The 19,728-nt window shown below is 36.1% G+C and overlaps 1 protein-coding gene across 2 annotated transcripts in view; it reads right to left on the minus strand.

Moving 5' to 3' along the window:
- NAV3 (neuron navigator 3) overlaps window positions 1-19,728 on the minus strand; it is a 474,286-nt gene that overhangs the window by 318,116 nt on the left and 136,442 nt on the right. For both annotated transcript variants that reach the window (XM_004384618.2, XM_004384617.2), the window contains exons 2-3: window positions 18,104-18,221; window positions 17,430-17,482 (exon numbers count right to left, since the gene is read on the minus strand). In XM_004384618.2, the coding sequence (XP_004384675.1) occupies window positions 17,430-17,482; window positions 18,104-18,221 (171 nt within the window). The remainder of the gene's footprint in view (window positions 1-17,429; window positions 17,483-18,103; window positions 18,222-19,728) is intronic.

Raw genomic sequence — 19,728 nt, forward strand, 5'->3', positions numbered from 1 at the left:
GTGTGTTGTTGACAGTTTCTTTGTTCCACTTAATTTTCTGTGCTGAGTCATTTTTCTTTATGTATTTTCTTTTCATCTTTTTTGTTGTTGTTGATAGTATTTACTGAGTCTTTATATTTTTCTTGTTTTTTATTTTGATGGGTAAGATTGTTAGTTTCCTTTGTGGTTACCTTAATATTCACCCCGTTTTTCTAAGTTTAAACCATTCTTTTTCTCTGTAGATTGCCTTGACTTCCTCTCCATATGAAAAATCCTTGTCTACATTTTTTAGTCCTTCTATTTCGTTTTAATGTTGTCATTTTTACATGTTGACATCTTTGTTTCCCTATTTTTAGTGTTTTAGCTTTGATTTCTTTTTGTGACTTCCCTATCTGGGTTGATATCTGGTTGCTCTGTCCTGTGTTCTAGTCTTGGGTTGTTATCCGATGTTATTGGTTTTCTAACCAGAGGACTCCTTTAGCATTTCTTGTAATTTTGGTTTGGTTTTTGCAAATTCTCTAAACTTCTGTTTATCTGGAAATGCCCTAATTTCTTCATCATATTTGAGAGACAGTTTTTCTGGATATAATTTTTGGCTGGCAGTTTTTTTTCCTTCAAGGCTTTTATATGTCATCCCATTGCCTTCTTGCCTGCATGGTTTCTGCTCAGTAGTCTGAGCTTAGTCTTATTGACTCTCCTTTGGACTTGACTTATCGTTTATCCCTAGTTGCTCTTAAAATTCTTTTTATCTTTGGTTTTGGCAAATTTGATTATAATATGTCTTGGTGACTTTCTTTTGGGATCAACCTTATGTGGGGTTCGATGAATACCTTGGATAGATATTTTCTCATCTTTCATGATATCAGGAAATTTTCTGCCAACAAATCTTCAACAGTTCTCTCTGTATTATCTGTTATCCCCCCGTGTTCTGGTACTCCAATCACTCATAGGTTATTCTTCTGGATAGAGTCCCCCGTAATTCTTAGAGTTTCTTCATTTTTTTAAATTCTGTTATGTGATTTTTCCTCAAATAAGTTGATGTCTAGTGCTTTATCTTCAATCTCACTAATTCTGACTTCTGTTGCCTCAGTTCTGCTCCTACCACTTTCTATTGAGTTGTCTAATTCTGAAATTTTATTGTTAATCTTCTGGATTTCTGATTGTTGTCTCTCTATGCATTCTTGCAGCCTATTCAATTTATCATCATGCTCTTGACTAACCTTCTTGAGATGCTCTACTGCTTTGTACGTGTGTTCTTTAGCTTGGTCTGTGTTTTGCCTCATTTCCTTCTCGATCTCTTGAAGAGTTCTGTAGATTAATCTTTTGTACTCCACCTCTGGCAACTCCAAGAAACTCTCTTCCTCCTGAAAATTTTTGATTCTCTATTTTGGGAGCTTGCTGAAGCCATCATGGTCTGCCTCTTTATGTGATTTGACACTGACTGTTGTTTTTGAGCTGTCAAATATGTTATTCATTTATTTTATGTTTGCTTACACTGTTCTAGCTTCTTGTTTTGTTTTGATATGTCCAAATAGGCTGCTCATGTAAGCTAGTTTGATTATTGGCACCTTTGAAGCTCTAACGTCCTGTCACCAGGTGGTTAGATCTATTACTACATATGTAAGCACAGGATTCCATTTACTTTTCTTGTATGGATTCACCCCAGGTGTCCAGGTAGTAGGTCATCAAGCGAGTGGTGCAGGCTCTCACCTACAGTCCTAGACAGGCATGGGTGATTGGTAAGGCACAGGCATCTGGCTGTAGTAGTGGGTCACGCATCAAACAAGGCAGGGGGCTGATGGCTGCCCCTGAGAGTCTGGGATGAAAGTGTGTCCCTGTTCCTTCGAGTGTGTCGGTGGGTTGGTTTTACAGCTGGACTATGAGCACCCAGTGCTGCTGGCTGTAAAGACTGGGAGGCATCACTTATTTTTGGACCCCTGTCTCAGATGGCTAGGTGGCATGGGAGGAGCCACCAGTCCTCAGGCCTCTGATGTGGGTAGGTGAAGACCCTGCTTAATGGGCAGAGCAGTATCTAACGTCAGGAACAAGCCACTTCACAGCTGAAACAGTTGGAGTTAGACTTCAGGTATATACCTATTGTACTGTGGTAATGAGGGCCTACACTGTTGAAATGGGCCCACACAAGTCTATGCAGGGGTGAAAGGCACTCAAAGTCCATGGACCCCTTATGCCTGTGGCTAGGCAAAGGAGCTGTCTGTACCTGACTTCCTGGCTTACAGGAGCTGGCAGATTATTTTTTCCCATTTCTTAATTTGTTCCCTCTCCAATGCCAGGAGAGTGGCTCAGGGCGTGTGACGGGTGCTATTTTCGGCCCAGGGAACTCGGCAATTGCTGAAGCCACCCCAGACCCACTGTGGAGGGGGGATCGGGGAGGTAAGTGGGAGAGAGGTTTTTCCCAAAGGGGGCTGTTTTTGATCCGTGTGATAGGCCAGAAGCAAGTACTTATCTTTTGTCAGTCGAGCGCTGCTTCTCACTAGTTCTGGATGGCCAAGTAGCCTCTCTGCCGTTGCATCTCTCCCGATGTGGAAAACACTTCCCGAGCGCCACTGGTTGGCTCACTGCACACACGAGCTGATCTGGCTGAAGGGCTCCGGCTCCTGCTGGGTTAGTTCTGGAAACTCCTCGCTGCTTCCGAACTGTCTCTCCCTCCCTCTCCCACTCAGTCCAATTCCTCAACTTTGTCTCTGATGTTCAGGGCTCCTAGATTGTCATGTATAGTCGATTAACTTGTTTTTTTCAGGTCTTTGTTGTAAAAGGGACCACCGGAAGTGTCTGACTACTCCACCATCTTGGCCCCACCTCAAAATTGGATTTTAAATGAGAGAAGGAAGGGCTTTCATTATCTGTGTTCATGAAAACTCAAGACAATGATGAGTATGTTTGTGCCTTCAAATTTTTTTAAACCTTGGGTCATTGTGTGTTCTCAACAAATCAAACACAGTTAGAGTGTGTTTTGGAAATACTGGTGTTTACTCATTTCAGTGTTCAATTAACTAGTCCAAAACAATGTAGTGTATTTAATTAGCACATTCTTTATCAAACTCATAGCTTTAGGCTGCATGTTTTATGCCAGGCAGCCTGTTAGCATTTTCACTACAAAACTGGCATAACTTGTTTTGGATACATAACTAGAGGCATCTTTCACAATGTTAACAAAGTTATGCCTTGTATATTCACAAGTTACTTTCCATTTCATTTTTAGATATTAAATGGAAATTACATTTCAAGTGATAAATATCTGGATATGATTAACATCAACCTCATAGTTTGTGAGTAAGTGTAAATCATTGTGTAAACACTTAACATTCATTGATTCGTTCATTCCGCAACTACTGAATGATTGTTACTGGCACAGAGCTCCGCTAGACAGTGAAAGAATATAAAAATGAATTATATGGTCTTTGCCTTTGTGAGCTTGTAAAATAGCTAAGGAGACAGAAAAGATGCATAAGTCACCATAAAACAAGGCATAATATGATAAATTTCAAAAGACAATTATAAACAACACTGTATGGCAATGAAGAGAATAGACTTAACCATTTTCACTACAGACCTGGGGAAAACATCACAGAAGTGTCATTTAGACTAGAAAGCTAAGTCAGATTTTGATAAGGCTAGACAAGCATGAGAAAGAGGAGCAAAGCATGCCAATCTGAGCAACCAGAAGCAAAATTCCTCGTAAGGATGGTTGAGGATAGATCATACCACTCCTTACTTTCTATAATAATGCTCAGAGTGGGCCTGCATTGGCTGTAATTGAAAAGGCCCCTGGAGTCTAAAACTGTTATGATATAAAAAGTTAAGTGACTGTAAACTAGGTGGCAGGTATAATACTTCAAAGACTAATTTCTCTCTATAGCAGAAATGCTACCTGATTAGGACATGTCTGAAGCACTAGACACTTTTGTTGTGAATCATACATAGAGAATGACTAGAAGAAAATAAATCACTCTTAATTTTGTAGATATTAAATGGTAGATTCTTCCTTTGTGACTTGTGCTATTTTTGATTAACTATACTTATTTTTATGATAAACTTGTATTACTGGTATTATTATATAAACAAGTAAAAAATAAATATTACTTTTAAAAAAGATTGCTCATTTCAAGCAAACTCCCATTTTACCATAGAGCTCAAATCATTATATAGATTTTAACAAAAAAACTTAACCATAAATAAATTTGTCTGGAGAATTCAAGTAAAATGTAGTATTTTTGCTTTGGTTAAAATCCTTAAGAGGTTTCTTTCATTATTCACATTCAACAAATTCTTGTTCATGCTGACATGTCCCATATCTTCTAAAAAAAAGTTTTAAAGGATAGAGAATTCCAACATAATGTGATCAGTGTTATAACTGGAGAAGCAAAGACTCCTAGAGAAGTATGTAGAAGAGCCTACTCCAGATCAGAGGTCAAGGGACTAGGAAAGGAGAAAGTTATTAGCAACTAAGTACATTTATTTAGCATAGGGATAAAGATTTTTTTTTCTAAAGTTGCCATTATTTTACTATTTTACAATTAGAAAAATGTTACTTATACAATTAAACTGACTTATTCAATGTCATACAGAGAGAAAATTATCAAAATCAGATCCCATGTTCTTAACTCCCATACTTTGCTGCTTAAAGTGAACCCTGAGCTGGTCTCTGAAAGGTTAGGATGGGTTAGCCAAGTGAGGGATTTGGTGTGATGTGAACCAAAGGAAGGAGCACTTGTGAACTGGCTATGGTTGACATCAAAGATTATGGGACGTACAAGGCATTCACAATAGCTGGGTAGGAAGATAGTTGAATCTCACTTAAGTTTTTCTCTATAACTTCCTTGTTTACGAATGAGAAAAACCAGGCACTCCAAAGGCTGGTAGCCTTCAAAGTGGTTTCAAGAACCTGTGTAGGAGGAAACGTCAGGTAGAGGGAGCTCCAGGAGAAAGGATCCTGAAGTCTGGAGACAGGTAGTTGCGGGAAGTGAAGCTACAGAGATAAACAGGGGTTAGATGAGAAACATCCTCCATGTTACCCCAAGAGTCTGCTGGGCCTGTTCTTAAACCTCGGAGAGCTAATGGTGTGATTTAAGCAAAAGAAAGAAAGGGCTGGTGTTGCATTTAAGACGTATATTTTATATGACCATATAGTACGTAAATAGTATTGATAGACACTAAAAATGTTTCACAAACCAATTTTACCCATAAGATCTATAATGTACTCTGATTTTTAAACATTCTAGTTTAATCTATTTCATAGTAAGATGCCAGTCATAGCCACTAACTTTATAACACATTAGTAATACAAGCTGCAGTTTGAGAACCCTGTACTATATCAAGAATGGAAACAGGCAAAATGGTTTAAAAACTCCTTCTCACGTCTCTCCTCCATCAACCAACAACCTATCATTGAAAATGAGTTCATACAGAGTTTTAAACAATTATACTATCTACTCCAAATGAAAATCCTTTTTCATCTTTACCATAAACTCCAGTGAAGTTGGCATTATTTTTCCTATTCAATAGAATCTCAGAGAGATATCACACTTTTTACAACTTTAGGAGAAGGACGTCATGCTTGGTAAAGTAGATGGTCAGTGAAAAAGAGGAAGACCCTCAATGAGATGGATTGACACAGTGGCTGCAACAATGGGCTTAAGCATAACAATGATTGTGAGGATGGCACAGAGCCAGGCAGTGTTTTGTTCTGCTTTATAAAGGGTCGCTATGAGTCGGAAACAACTCAACGGTACTTAACAACAACAACAGGCAATTAATAAATAGCAGAGGCAGAATTCAAACTCAACACTGTCAGTCTCCCACGTACTTGATCTTTCTGCCACACAACAATGCCTACCACTGTAACTTAGGCGTTCTGACTGAGTTATTTCCCCACTCTGCCTCAAGTTCTTTACATGATTGATAGGTGCCTAGAACATGGTGCCTGACACAAAATAGGTGCTTAATAAATATCTGGTTGAATGAAAGGAAAAAATTGTTTAGTATAAAGGTACAGAAAGAAATAGTAAGCAAACACCATTTGTTCCATACATATTCTAAATTTGCAAAGCTCAAATGCTTCCAAATTACTTCCCAAATGTCCAATGCCCCTTTTAAATGTGGTAGATTAACATATAGAATGATTGATGTGACCACAAGCCAAGGAATGCCGGCAACTACCAGAAACTCAAAAGGGAAGGAATGCATACTCCCCTAGAGACTCTAGAGAGAGTACAACCCTCTTGGTTTCAGCTCAGTGATACCAATTTCAGACTTTTTCCCTCCCGAACTTTGAGGGAATATATTCCTGTTGTTTTAAGTCACCAAAAATTTGTGGTAATTTGTTACCGTAACCACAGGAAACTAATACAGATTTTAGTGCCTAGAAATGGCGTGCTACTATAACAAGGACCTAAAAATTTAGACATGATGCTGGCATTGGGAAATGGGTCCAAGGCTTGGAAGAATCTTGAGAAGCATGACAGAAAAAGTCTAGACTGCCTTGAAGAGACTATTGGTAGAAATATGAATATTAAACATTTCCAAGCAAAATGTTGAAGGTGTGGTCTAGTTTCATCTTGATGATTGTAAGTAAAACGCGTGAAGAAAGAGATAAACTGAAGGAAGAACTGTTCAAGCGAAAAAGAACCAGTACTTGATGATTTGGGAAATAGTCTAACCAGATTGAAAAAAAAATACTAAAATTGGGAGATTCTCTGTTAGGAAAGTATGCTCTGGACAGAAAGAAGAGAAGTAGGAGATGTGACCATGGAGGTAGAGCTTGAGTGAGGCAGCATAAGCCATTGGAAGCAGGAAGAAGCAAGGGATGGATTCTCCCTTAGAACTTTTAGAGGGAGTGGGCCTCTGGATTTCAGCCTGGTGATACTCATTTTGGACTTCTGGATTCCAGAACTGTGAGGCAATACACTTCTGTGGTTTTAAGTTACCAAGTTTATGAAAATTTGTCACAGAAGCCACAGGAAACTAATATAATGATCTACACATTAAGTCAGTAGATATAAAAACTTTAGCAAGCATAGGGATGAACTGGTATTCTTGTGAGCATGCAGATTTTCTGGCCTTGACCTCTTCTATTTTCATTTGTTAAGGTTTTTGGTTTTTGTTTTTGCTTGGAGGGAAGGGAGCCAAAAAGTGCATTTTAATTAGGTTCCCCATGTCCTTCCAATGCTAAGCTTTGCATGTTTTCTTTCTCCATCTCTTTTAGTTTGTTTCTATTGAAGGGCAAGAAGAGGGGTAGGGATTAATAATTTTGTTTTGTTTAATGTGTATGTGTGTGGTTGTTTTTTTGGTTATATGCAAGGGGTAAGTTTATTTATTAAGCACTATATTATAGCATGTGATGCTATAATATGCTTCATATGCATGTGAAAGCTGGTCAATGAATAAGGAAGACCAAAGAAGAACTGACGCCTTTGAATTGTGGTTTTGGAGCAGAATATTGAATATACTATGGACTGTCAAAAGAACGAACAAATCTGTCTTGGAAGAAGTACAACCAGAATGCTTCTTAGAAACAAGGATGGCCAGACTACATCTTACATACTTTGGACATGTTATCAGGTGGGATCAGTCCCTGGAGAAGGACATCATGCTTGGTAAAGTACAGAGTCAGCAAAAAAGAGGAAGACCCTCAATGAGATAGATTGACACAGTGGCTGCAACCATGGGCTCAAGCATAACAACAACTGTGGGCATGGAGCAGGACCCGGCAGTGTTTCATTCTATTGTACATAGGGTCACTATGAGTTGGAACTGACTCAACGGCACCTAACAACAAGATTATAGCAATTAAAAGTTCTGCAGTCAAATATAACTGGGTTTGCATCCTGGGATTGCAATTCACACATTGTAAAAACTTGAGAACTTGAAACAGTTTTTACTCTCCTGAAGTCTCAGCTTTCTCATCTGTAAAATGGGAACGAAAATCGTTCCTACATCAATATATCTGTGAAGATTAATAACATTTACAAAGAGCTTAGCTCCATGCTTGGAACACATAAGTACTCAAAATGCTAGAAATAAGAATGATTGTTAGTATAACAGAACTAGACAGATCAATAGAGATATAGAGATAGAGAAAGAGACGGAGATACAGACAGAGACAGAGATAGAGATGAGCCTTGGTGGTGTAGTGGTTAAGAGCTATTGCTGCTAACCAAAAGGTTGGCAGTTCAAATACAGCAGCCGCTCCTTGGAAACCCTATGGGACAGTTCTACTCTGTCTTACGTGGTCGCTGTGAGTCGGAATCGACTAAATGGCAATGGTTTTTTTTGTTTTGTTTTAGAGATACATAGACACAAATATATGTTGTTGTTGTGTGCTGTTGAGTCGATTCTGACTCAGAGTGACCCTATCGTACAGAGTAGTACTGCTCCATAGGGTTTCTAGGCTGTAATCTTTAAGGTAGCAGATCACCAAGACTTTTCTCCCATGGAGGAGCTCATGAATTTGAACCACTGATCTTTTTGGTTAGCAGCTGAGCACTTAACCACTGCACCATCAGGGCTCCTATATATATAACAGAATCATGTATATGTGTGCGTATATGTTAGTATAAATAGATGTATTGATATAGTTATGGAAAAATTTATGTAATTTAATCAGATAAAAGTCTTTTTTGCTCAAAATTTTACTATTCCACTTTAACTGACTTGGTAACTAGAGAATAATAAACATTGTTTAATATTTGTTATCAATTATAGATGTACATTAGGTCTTCACTATGAACTATAATTGCCAATATAAAGTGTTATAACTACGGAATTATAGAAAATTGCATCAGTGTTAATTGACCTGAGAGCATACTACATGGGCTTTAAAAAATTCCTGCTTTTCAGTTTATTTTAGAAAAAAATAAAGCCACAGGATCTTACTGTTTTATTATAAAGTCATAAACTTCCTCTAAACTTAAATAATATTCATTTGTATAGAGCTCAAGTTACATATATTTGCTAAATGTATACTTTCAATATAAACTCTATAATTATTTATCTCATATTCTCACCTTCTCTCCCAATCTCATCAGAATCTACAACTCTGCCATAGATGAAAGAAGCAAGTATAGCATGAAAGAAGAATGCTTATTGATATTGCAAGGGGAGGTGGGGACATGAGGACCAAAACGTTTACTTAAGAGAAAACAATCAAAGACCTGAACTCCAGTTCCTGGTTTGTTAAACTTATCCGTTAATAAGTTTAAGAGCAATATAGCCTAGACTTCGGGGGTCAAATAGACATGAATATACATCTTGGTTATTCCATTCAATAGGGGAACAGTGGAGTCCCTAGATGGTGCAAACAGTTAACAATGGAAAGGTTGGAGGTTCGAGTCCACCCAGAGGTGCCTCAGATGAAAGGCCTGGTGATTTACTTCTGAAAAATGAGCGACTGAAAACCTTATGAAGCACAGTTCTAATCTGATACACATGAGGTCTCCGTGACTCAGAGTCAACTATATGGCAACGGTTTTTTTTTTTTTTTTTCTTTTAATGGGGGAACACAACCAACCTTAACTAGTCCCAGTTCCCTTGCAAGTTTGCTGTGATGACAAAATGGATAAAGCAAGTATAGCAAATAGCACAGCACTGCATATTTAGTTGCCATTTAATAAGTAAGTGAAATCATTAAGAACTGACAATACTGCTGAAGTTTCAGGTACATCTCTAAAACTCTGTATTTCTGTTTGATAGTTCTTGTTATTTTTGAAACATATCCAGTACAAAGCAGGTGGAAAATATGTTTTATCTAAGTTTTGCTAGACATGTCATGAGTTTTTTTTTCTGTCTATATCTACCCGTACAAGTCAGTTTAACTGAATCGATTATTGAAATGATTGAAGCATGAATCCATGGAGCAACTAGCTTGGGCACATCTACTGAATTTCAAACAATGTATCTGATCAAATAAACTTTTAAGTGATTGGACTGTGGTCAAGTGAACAAGGATTACCCCTATTTAATTTCCATTTTGTCTTCTTACAGAGATAATTTTTTATATAATTATTTAACCATCACAGGTTTTTTAAGCTAAGAGTATGAAAGTTCATATTTAAAATGGCCTCATCTAACCAAGGTCATAAAACAATATGTGTACTGATTGTTTAATGAGAAACTACTTTTTCTGTAAACCTTCACCTCATGTACAATAAAAAAAAATTTTTTTAAATAAAGAATAAAATGGCCTCATCTTTTTGTGTTTTGTTTCCCAAACTACTGTTTTTTAATTGTTCTACTATTGCATATTTTAACCCTGATTATTATAAGCGACGTTTTTCTATTAAATTTCAGTGTCTGGGGAGTTTGGGAAAGATGGAGCAATAAGTTCTCTAAAAACCTAGATTATTGAAGGTTAAAAATAAAATCATGAAAGGATTATTAGAAATGTGTTTTTAATGCTAAGTATGGTTGTATTTTATGTTTACTGGTACAATGGTCTATCAGTGAGAAATAATTTATAGCATTTAAGGTTAAAAGTGTTAGAATAAAGAGCATACAGAATGTTTCAGAAAGTGGTCCATATTCAAACATATAGTAGAGATATTAACTACATTTTCCAATGGTTATATGTACATATATAAAGCTTCCTAATTTCCCTTTACAAATGCCTTATATATTCTCTCAAAAAAGAAAGCAAAAGCACACAAAAAAGTATACACGGAATCTAGAATCCAAACCAGAACAACTTACGTTATTCCAATTTCTATGTATCATACTAATAATACAAAACTAATGTAAATATTGATAACAAATATAAGAGCAAAATTTAAAATATTTAATCTATAATGTAAAGTTGATGCAACTAAATATTCTTGTATTTTTAACATTTATTTAATTTCTTAATGGTAGACCAGGGAATTTCCATAAAAAAATGGTTTCCAGTCTGGTTGTTGTTCTTTATAAATTGGATTTAATACATTTTAGGAAATATCTTACTCACCTTACTATGAAATAGTTTTTAAAACCTATGAAGATTGAAAACCCAAATATATTACTAAGATAAAATTCTGAAGAGAAATCTCAGTCTTTGGTGTTTGTTAAATCAATCTAGTAAATCAGAGTTCCAGTAGATTTTAGAGTTCATTTCAATTCCCTCATTGCTGAAATGAACAGAAGCTCTGAGCATTTAAATAACTTCTTTTCCCCCTGAGTCACATAATCAGAATTAGAATTCCAGTGACCACTGTTCTTTGAACCTGCCACACTTCCTCCCAATGCCTCCATGTTATTTCAAATACTTCATTTGAACTTTAAATTACTAGCATACAGAGTAACTTCTGTAGATAAACTCAGTTTTAAAAATCACCACGTTGATATTCCAGTGCCTTAAATAAAAGTTTCCTAATACTGGTAGTTTATGCTTATTCTTCCAAAGTTTGAGTTTATATGAAAATTATGAAATCATTAAGAAAACGACAGAGGTTTTTGTTTACTGTTTCTATAGAGATCAGACTATATTTGTATTAAAGCATTTGTCTTCATTAAGCTATCTTTTGCTAGCTATGCCAGAAGATGAGCAATTTCAGAAATGGCAGGGGTATTATGTGAATGGACTAACTTAGCAATATTCCATTTCTCTGAGTCACAGTACTAGAATCCTGCAGTGTGCCTGGATTTTATATGCGACTATAAGATTTTATTAAAACTTTAAGAGCATTCTAAAATTTTATCTTTTCCCGATCTGGTTAGGAGCCTCACCTTCTCAACTCACCTAAAAAGTTCCTTTAAAAGAGCAACAATTACAACCAGTGACTGAAAGAAGTAAAAGTTTAAAGGACAGAATACTGATAAAAGAATGGAGTACTTTGACGATTAAGAATCATTTTAATTTCCAGATATCTATAAACCATATAAATGGAATAAGACGCCTGTAAAATCCATAACAGTCATAGCCACACAATTCCATGAGACATGGAATTAGACGGGCAAAGAAGATTGAAATCTAATTTTTCATTTTCTAAGAACCAAAAAAAAAACCAATAAGAGATATGACCATTGCAAAAATCCTCACGTGAGCAAATTTTAAACAACATCTATGATATAATATAAAATAAGATTGAAGGTTGTGGCTGAAAAACAGCCAAGCTTCTAGGGTGAGGTAAAGAAAAAGGATAAGCTGTGAACCACATTTGCCAGATATTTAGTTATTCCATATAATCTAATTATTGGTTAGCAACCATTTCACATATCAAATTCCTTAATCTCTATATGCATTTGTGAAGCTCCTTAAATGTAATGGTCTACTTTAAAATATTAAAAAAAAAATGTGTTTTCAAAACAACTTTTCCTCTACATGTCTTAAATGTTTGTCTAAGAACTTGCACTTGTGCCTCTGTATTTCAAATACATGTTGGGCATTTTTTCTATTTTTAATCTGCTGGGCATTCTGGACATTCCTGGTATTTATAGTTTACTTATTTATTTCCTCATGTAAGCTCACCAAAGTTGTGGCATGCAGCATATATTTTGAATCCTGATACCACCCACCTAGGAATTACTCAACAGGTGCCATCCATATTAGTAACTTCATCTTTGGATAAACTTAAACATAGTGTTTAATAAGCTCCGACAAACTAAGTTTTTTGTTTTTTTTTCAGGATGAGTTGAGTGTCAAGTTCCTTAATAAAACATAACCATGACTTTGAAACTTAAATATGAATCAAAAGTTCTCAATATTAGTGTTCATAAATTCTTGAAAGGATGCATTCACAGTTTATTTCAATATGCGATCTTATTTATATAAATAAATATTTATATTTATTCTTCATATATTATAAGGTAACAAGTCACATGGAAAATAGGACATTAGTATTATCTAAAATCTGAAGCTAGTGCATTGATTTTAATTCTTTCAATGTCTATTTACTTCCACCTCTAAATATCTACATCTCTACTGATCATACCACTTTATGACATGACACAAAGGACAGTGTACTGGCATTCCTTTCCAAGATTAAATCTTTCACATGGCCTTTAAATTTCCTTTTCTGTCACTTCATTCGGGACTTGGTATCATCATTTGTTTCCTCATTCCCTTAGATCCTCCTTTCTCCCTCACCCTCTTCCTCTTTCTCTGTTTATTTTTCCTCTTTGCACAAACTCCTTTCAACCCTGCCTTCCTCTTGAACTGTATATATTTTTTTCTTCTCTTCAACAGGAAACTTGTAGGAATATCATTCAAGACTCAGCGGAGATCTCCACCTCTCAGTTACTCCTTATCGTACTATTATTCTATAGAAAATGTTCACATAAAGGTCACTAATGCCTGTCTAATTATCAGAACTATAACTTCCTCATCCCAGTACACCAACTAGTGTACAACTAACTATGTGGCATTTGACAGCATCTTCCATACTCTGGTCCTCTCACTTTGTGCTGTCTCACTGGATCAGTTCAAGTACCCTGGCTTCAATTATCATATCTACCCTAAAGATTAACAAATCCACATCTGTGATTCACTCTCTCAGTGCTAGTCTCATTCTCTCACCACCCTTGCCCTTTTCTGACTTCTATACCTCTGCCCATTGCATAAATATTGATATCACCCACTGTCAGAACCTCAGGGTTTGTGCCCTCTGACTTTAAACAGACTTCTGTGAGATTTCATCCTAATCCATCATTTCAACTATTTCCTATACACTAGGCATATCCTAACCCACACGTTTCTTCTAACCTTCAAAAACACATGTCTAATTGCCTAAAGTCACATCCAGTTTGATGTTCCAATGTTATTAGTGGCTTTCCAGTCGATTTTGACTCATGGCAACCACATGTGTACAGAGTAGAATTGCTCCATAGGGTTTTCAAGGCTATGACCTTTCAGAAGCTGATTGTCAGGCCTGTCTTCCGAGGTACATCTGGGTGGGTTTGAATCATTAACATTTTGGCTAGTAACAGAGAACTTAACTGTTTGCACCAAACAGGGACTCCTTGATGCTCTAATAGATACAACAAACTCTATATGCCAAAATAAGATTTCTCATCTTTCCCCTTCTACCCCTTAATCTGTTTTCTCCCTTTATAATAACCACTTTGTTTAGCAGTACCACTTAACTCATTCACACACAAAAATGGGACAATTTTATGGTTTCTATACTCCTCATCTCCCACACCCAACTGGAGACCAAAACTTACTATCCTATAATTCTCAGGAAGCATCTGGCAAGATCTTTTTAATATGTATATCAGATTATGCCACAGTTCTGCTTTAAAAATCTTCCAAAGGTTTCTGGATAAACTCAGTATAACACACAAACTCCTTACCTTGGCTCTATATGATCAGGCTTCTGTCTTCCCCTCCAAATGTCCCTCACTGTCCTCCATTCACAATGGTCTTCTATCTTGCTTCTGGAACACAACCAAGCTCACCCCCTTCTCAGCCCTTTTCTTCTTGCCTATCCAACACTCTTGCTGTTATTTAAATATTTACCCTTCTGCTCCTCAAATGTAGTTCATTCAAGTTCTTTATGTCCAGAACCTTAGGTATTCAGTAAAGATTGGTTAAATATGAATTACCAGGCTCTTATGAGAATTCAGCAATCTATTGTAGATTCAGGGAGCCCTGGTGTGCGGTGGTTAAGTACTCCACTTTCTAACTGAAAGGTTGGTGATTAGAGCCTACCAGCTTCTCCACAGGAGAAAGGTGTGGCAGTTTGCTCCTATAAAGATTTACAGCCTTGGAAGCCCTGTGGGTCAGTTCTACTCTGTCTTACAGGGTCATTATGAGTCGGATTCGACTCAACAGCAATGAGTTTTGGGTATTCACATCATCAAACAAGAATTTCTGTTTGTAAAGTCTTAAACAATAAAATAAAGGTATCAAATTTTAAATTGAAATAAAGACCATTTGTAACTAGAAACAGTAGCAGATCTAGTTTTTGTTATTTAAACACCAACAGCTACCAAAGGCCACAAAAGATCAAATAAACAGAAAGATGTGGTCAAAGTTGTTCTATGAACAAGGATAGCACTCCCTGTTACTAACACAGCACCTCTCAGTTGTTATGCAATAATAAAACAAGCAACATCCTGTTTGGAATAGATATATGAAATTCATAAGCCTAGTCATGCTACCATAATTCTCTTTCCTCTACTTTCTTTAGTTAAAGTCTGGAATTTTTATTCATTAATAACATAGTGCCAATGCCAATTCACAAGAACAGAGACAAAAAGGATCCAATCAAAAGAGTTAAATTTATTTCATACGTATAATTCTGAATCAACTTATTGAGGGTGTGCCCAGTTTCAGGTTCAAAATTCAACCACATCAGAAAAAAATATGGTTCCAAGTCATTCTTACTTAAAATTCAATGTGATCCTGACTAATACTTTTTGGCTAGAAAAACTCCCTTTTTTCATAACATTTGCTTTTCTCAAGCTTTGGTCTATTTTTTATCAGAAGCAGAAGAATCAACATAATATGCACTTTATCCGCTCCATGATATTTTGGAGCTAATAAGGGGTAGGAAGTTATAAAAAATTAATACAGTCTGGTACTCATACGAATATATTCCTAGATTTGTAGAATCTACAGGTATATATGTTTCAGAAAAATATCTAATAAGTGGATTTCTATCCTATCATCAAATACAAGCTAGCTCATTTATCAGATTCTCTGTACTCAGAATCAAATTGGAATGATAGAAGAGTAGATAAGCATTTCTAGAGTAAGATATTTTATAGCACCAAACACCTCCTATGGTTGAAATAATAAAAGCAAAATCAACAGTGATGGGTTCAAGAAACATAATTTTTTATTTTAAGGATTAAGGACTTTTTAATATAAAGCCCTAAAGATATTTCAACAGGTGTTACATCCATGAATGTGTTCTTTATAAAGTTTATAGCAATACTATTCTGCATTTGCATATCAGTTTAGTTAATAAGGAATATTATATACATGATATCATAAAAAACCCACTGCCGTCGGGTCAATTCCGACTCATAGTGACCCTATAGGATGGAGTAGAATTGCTCCCTAGAGTTTCCAAGGAGCGCCTTTTGGATTCGAACCGCCAACCTTTTGGTTAGCAGCTGTAGCTCTTAAACACTATGCCACCAGGGTTTCCATACATATATCATATCATATCCTAATTGGAATTCATTTTATAGATGAGATAGCTAGGCTCAGAGAGGTTACATGTTCTTCTCAACATCACAAAGATGTTACATAGAAGAGCCTGCACATATTCTAATTCAGTTTGCTCTAAGTAAAACTTTGGAAAACATCTATTATTAATTTCCATGGAATCATGTTTGTGCACAGTGTAATTAGATCAGGATACTTCCTCTAAATGGAAGTATTTTATAAAGAACCTTTCCTTTATATTGATTTTTTTCACCACAGCTATATAGAGTTCATGACATTGGAATAGGTCCTTGGAGTGCTTATTAAAAAATTAAAAATAACAATAAAAAATGTGCTAGTTAATCACTCTTTAAAATAAAGCCCTTTTATTACTCTGGATTTCAATTTTCTGACATTAAGTAAAACAGACCATCAGGTCAAAAAAGTTCATAATTGTTTTCCATTCTTCCAGTTTCTGACAATTAAGAACTTACTAAGATCATATAAAATGCTTATTCAGAGCTAAAAAGAGTGTTTGGGGAAGCCTTATCTTGTGGATTTTGGCTATAATTCCTGCTGTGTGTCTGAGGTACCTTCAGTTTAGTACATTTGTATTTCAGGTTGTCCTATAAAATTAAGTTGTAGCTATTTAATTAAGCAAGAAGTAATTTTTTTTATTTTAGCAGTTTATCAATCTGAGATTTTATTATGAAACTTTTATTGTGAAATTTTAGTATAAAAAGGTAAAATCTTTAAGCTTTATTAGTCAGCAAAGATAAGAAAGAGCTGGGGGTAGTGGTGGAGATAGATCTCTAGATCAACAGCTTTCTGGAAGAAGCTATAAATCATACCTCACAGTCAGTCATTGCTTAGTAAACTTCCAGCAGTATGCTTTTAGAGCTACTTCCAAAAGTGGTGAAGAGTCCATGTCCTTATACTAGGCTTTCTATGAACAGCAACAACAAAAAAAACTATTTATATATTTTTAAAATACACAGTGGCAAGTTCTAGTCTTCAAACCAGTTGTTCAGACAAAAAGGCTCCACTGAAAATTAAGAATGGGACTTACTGCCATCAGTACTAGAGGTCAATTCAAATACTCAGAACATCAGACCAAAACAAGTCAAGGATCTGAAAAAACACTTGGAGATAAGTTCTACAGAAATCAGACTTACTCAACTGTATTGATACTATCCCTTGATCATAAATTGCACCCATAAAGAAATATATGATAGGATGTGATCAAACGTTATCTGAAACAAGTAGAAAGACATGCAGGAAAAAAAAAATGCCTATTTCATTTACAAATAGTTAATTCTGGAAGCAAAGAAAAGCATTATTTATTGATAATAAATGTGATTCTTACCATCTGAGACTGACTCCTAGGACATCCATTGATATCTTCAACTTTTTCATTTGCTAAAGCCAAGAAATAAAATCAAAGAACAACATGCTTAAGCAATGAACTGAAATTAGAGAAAAAGGAGATTTAAAATAATAATAAAAAAAAATCTCCAAGCAAACTACTGCTTCTACATTTTCTCTGTCTCCCAAGCTGTGTACAAGAGAGACACACTTGTTAGTGGCCGCCAATTCCATATGCAGAAACCAGGCAAAAAAAAAAAAAAAAAAAGTGAGTGAGAAGTAAGTTGCTGCTAATTCTTTAGCCTGTGCCAAATGACTGCTGACATGAAACCTTTCACAATTGTCCCTGCAGGATCAGGATACAGTTTCAAGGAATCTCGGAGCGTATGAGTTGCTCCAGCTAACGAAATGCACACATGGGAGACATATGGTTTTATGAAGCATTCATTTCTGCCAATTCAGTGTATGTAAAGATACAGTTCAAGCCATTTAAAAGTATGGTCAAACTGCTTTTTTAAACAGCCTCACATAAACATTTTTTAATTAAATCAGGAGACAGCTACATTAATCTCAGAGACACATGGACCAAGTCAGTGTGCATTCAGTTGAAATTGTATTTCACCAAAGGGGAGTGGGGTGGGACTTCCATGCTTTCTCTCAGAGGGAAGATCTTACCGATGATCTGGATGATTTCTGCTAGCAGTACTCCATCTGCAATGTCTTGTTGCAAATCCTTGATCAGCCGCTTGTGGCCTGATTTTGCTAGGTAGTGGTTGGCCCAGTCAGTGTAAATCTGTTGAGCAGAGGGAAAAAGTGAGACGAGATGAGGGAAAAGAGAGACAATAAAAACGTTTAAGACAAATGTTGGATTCAAAGGGTAGCTATTCTGGATCACATTCCAGTTTAAGAAGTCCCTGCTCAAAAGGAAATAGTTGTAAAATAATTTTTAAGCAGCCCTTTCTCCCACTTATCTCTTGTTTCAAGGGACGATGGTTCACTCTCTTTCAAAATAAGAGGCCAGTCACTTCTGACGAAGCAAAAACTCCCTTCCCGGATGACTACTGAGGAAACTCCTGTTGCCAATCAGTTTGGGTTCTCTCTCACTAGCCCCCAGTTCTATCACTTTGAAAATAATCCTGCTTGTTCTTGTAAAAGGAAGCCACCTGGACTGATTTACACAGAACTTTACTATAAAAATTTGTTTCTCGGAGAAGATTTTATTGAATTTGTCATATGAGATACTGTACGTGAATATTTTGGCATAGTTTTCTGAAATAATTGCAAATGCCTTCCTGTCTAAGATATCATATTTGAACTGTCATCTTCAATTTAAGCCTTTTGAAATGTGTTCATATGAAAGAACAGAGGCAGCAAATGCAGTTATTACACAGAAATTACGATATACAACTGAGGAATGGATTGAAAGTCATAAGGCTGGCAATCTGACCTAGAGTAGATGGCGCTTCAACAACCAACAGATCGTAATACAAAGAAAAGATGAAGCTTAAAAAGTTTCACAAACATAAAATGTTACTAATTATTTTCAAATGTTATCAGACACTAGGGGTCACCATGAATCAGACTCTGCAGCAACTGGGTTACTAACATAAAGTACTATTGTAAAGAAAATAAACATGTCAAAACCTTTCAGTTTTTGCAGTGATTGATATGAATACATTAATAATTTCATTAGGCACAGATTATGATATATGCTTATATAGAAGAATAAAAAACTGGAAATGATATTAAGCCCAGTTACAGCTGACTCGACTTAACTCATAGCGAACCTATAGGACACAGTAGAACTGCCCCATAGGGTTTCCGCGGCTGGAATCCTTATGGAAGCATCTTTCTCCCATGGAGTGACTGGTGGATTTGAACTGCTGACCTTTTGGTTAGCGGCCTGAGCTCTTAACCACTGAATTACCAGGACATCAGCAATGATACCCCTCATTCCGTGTCCTCTTTTGAATCCAGCTTGAATTTCTGGCAGTTCCCTGTCAGTGTACTGCTGCAACTGTACAAGGTATTTGTTTGTTTAAACATATTTCTATTATACCTAATGTAAGGAACCGATTGACACATGCATCTTTGCACACTCTCATGCTACTGTTTTTAAAGGATCAAAAACTAGAAGTGCTAAGTACTTCTGATGGATCCAAGGTGCAAACATTCCAAACTTAAAAGACAGAAAAAGGATCAGTATTTATTTTAGAAAATACAATGTGATCTATTAATGCACTTCTGTTGTTGTTGTTAGGTGCCGTCAAGTTGGTTCCGACTCAAAGCGACCCTATAGA

This window comes from Trichechus manatus, unplaced genomic scaffold (genome assembly GCF_000243295.1).
Source record: "Trichechus manatus latirostris isolate Lorelei unplaced genomic scaffold, TriManLat1.0 scaffold00125, whole genome shotgun sequence".
Taxonomy (NCBI): Eukaryota; Metazoa; Chordata; class Mammalia; order Sirenia; family Trichechidae; genus Trichechus; species Trichechus manatus.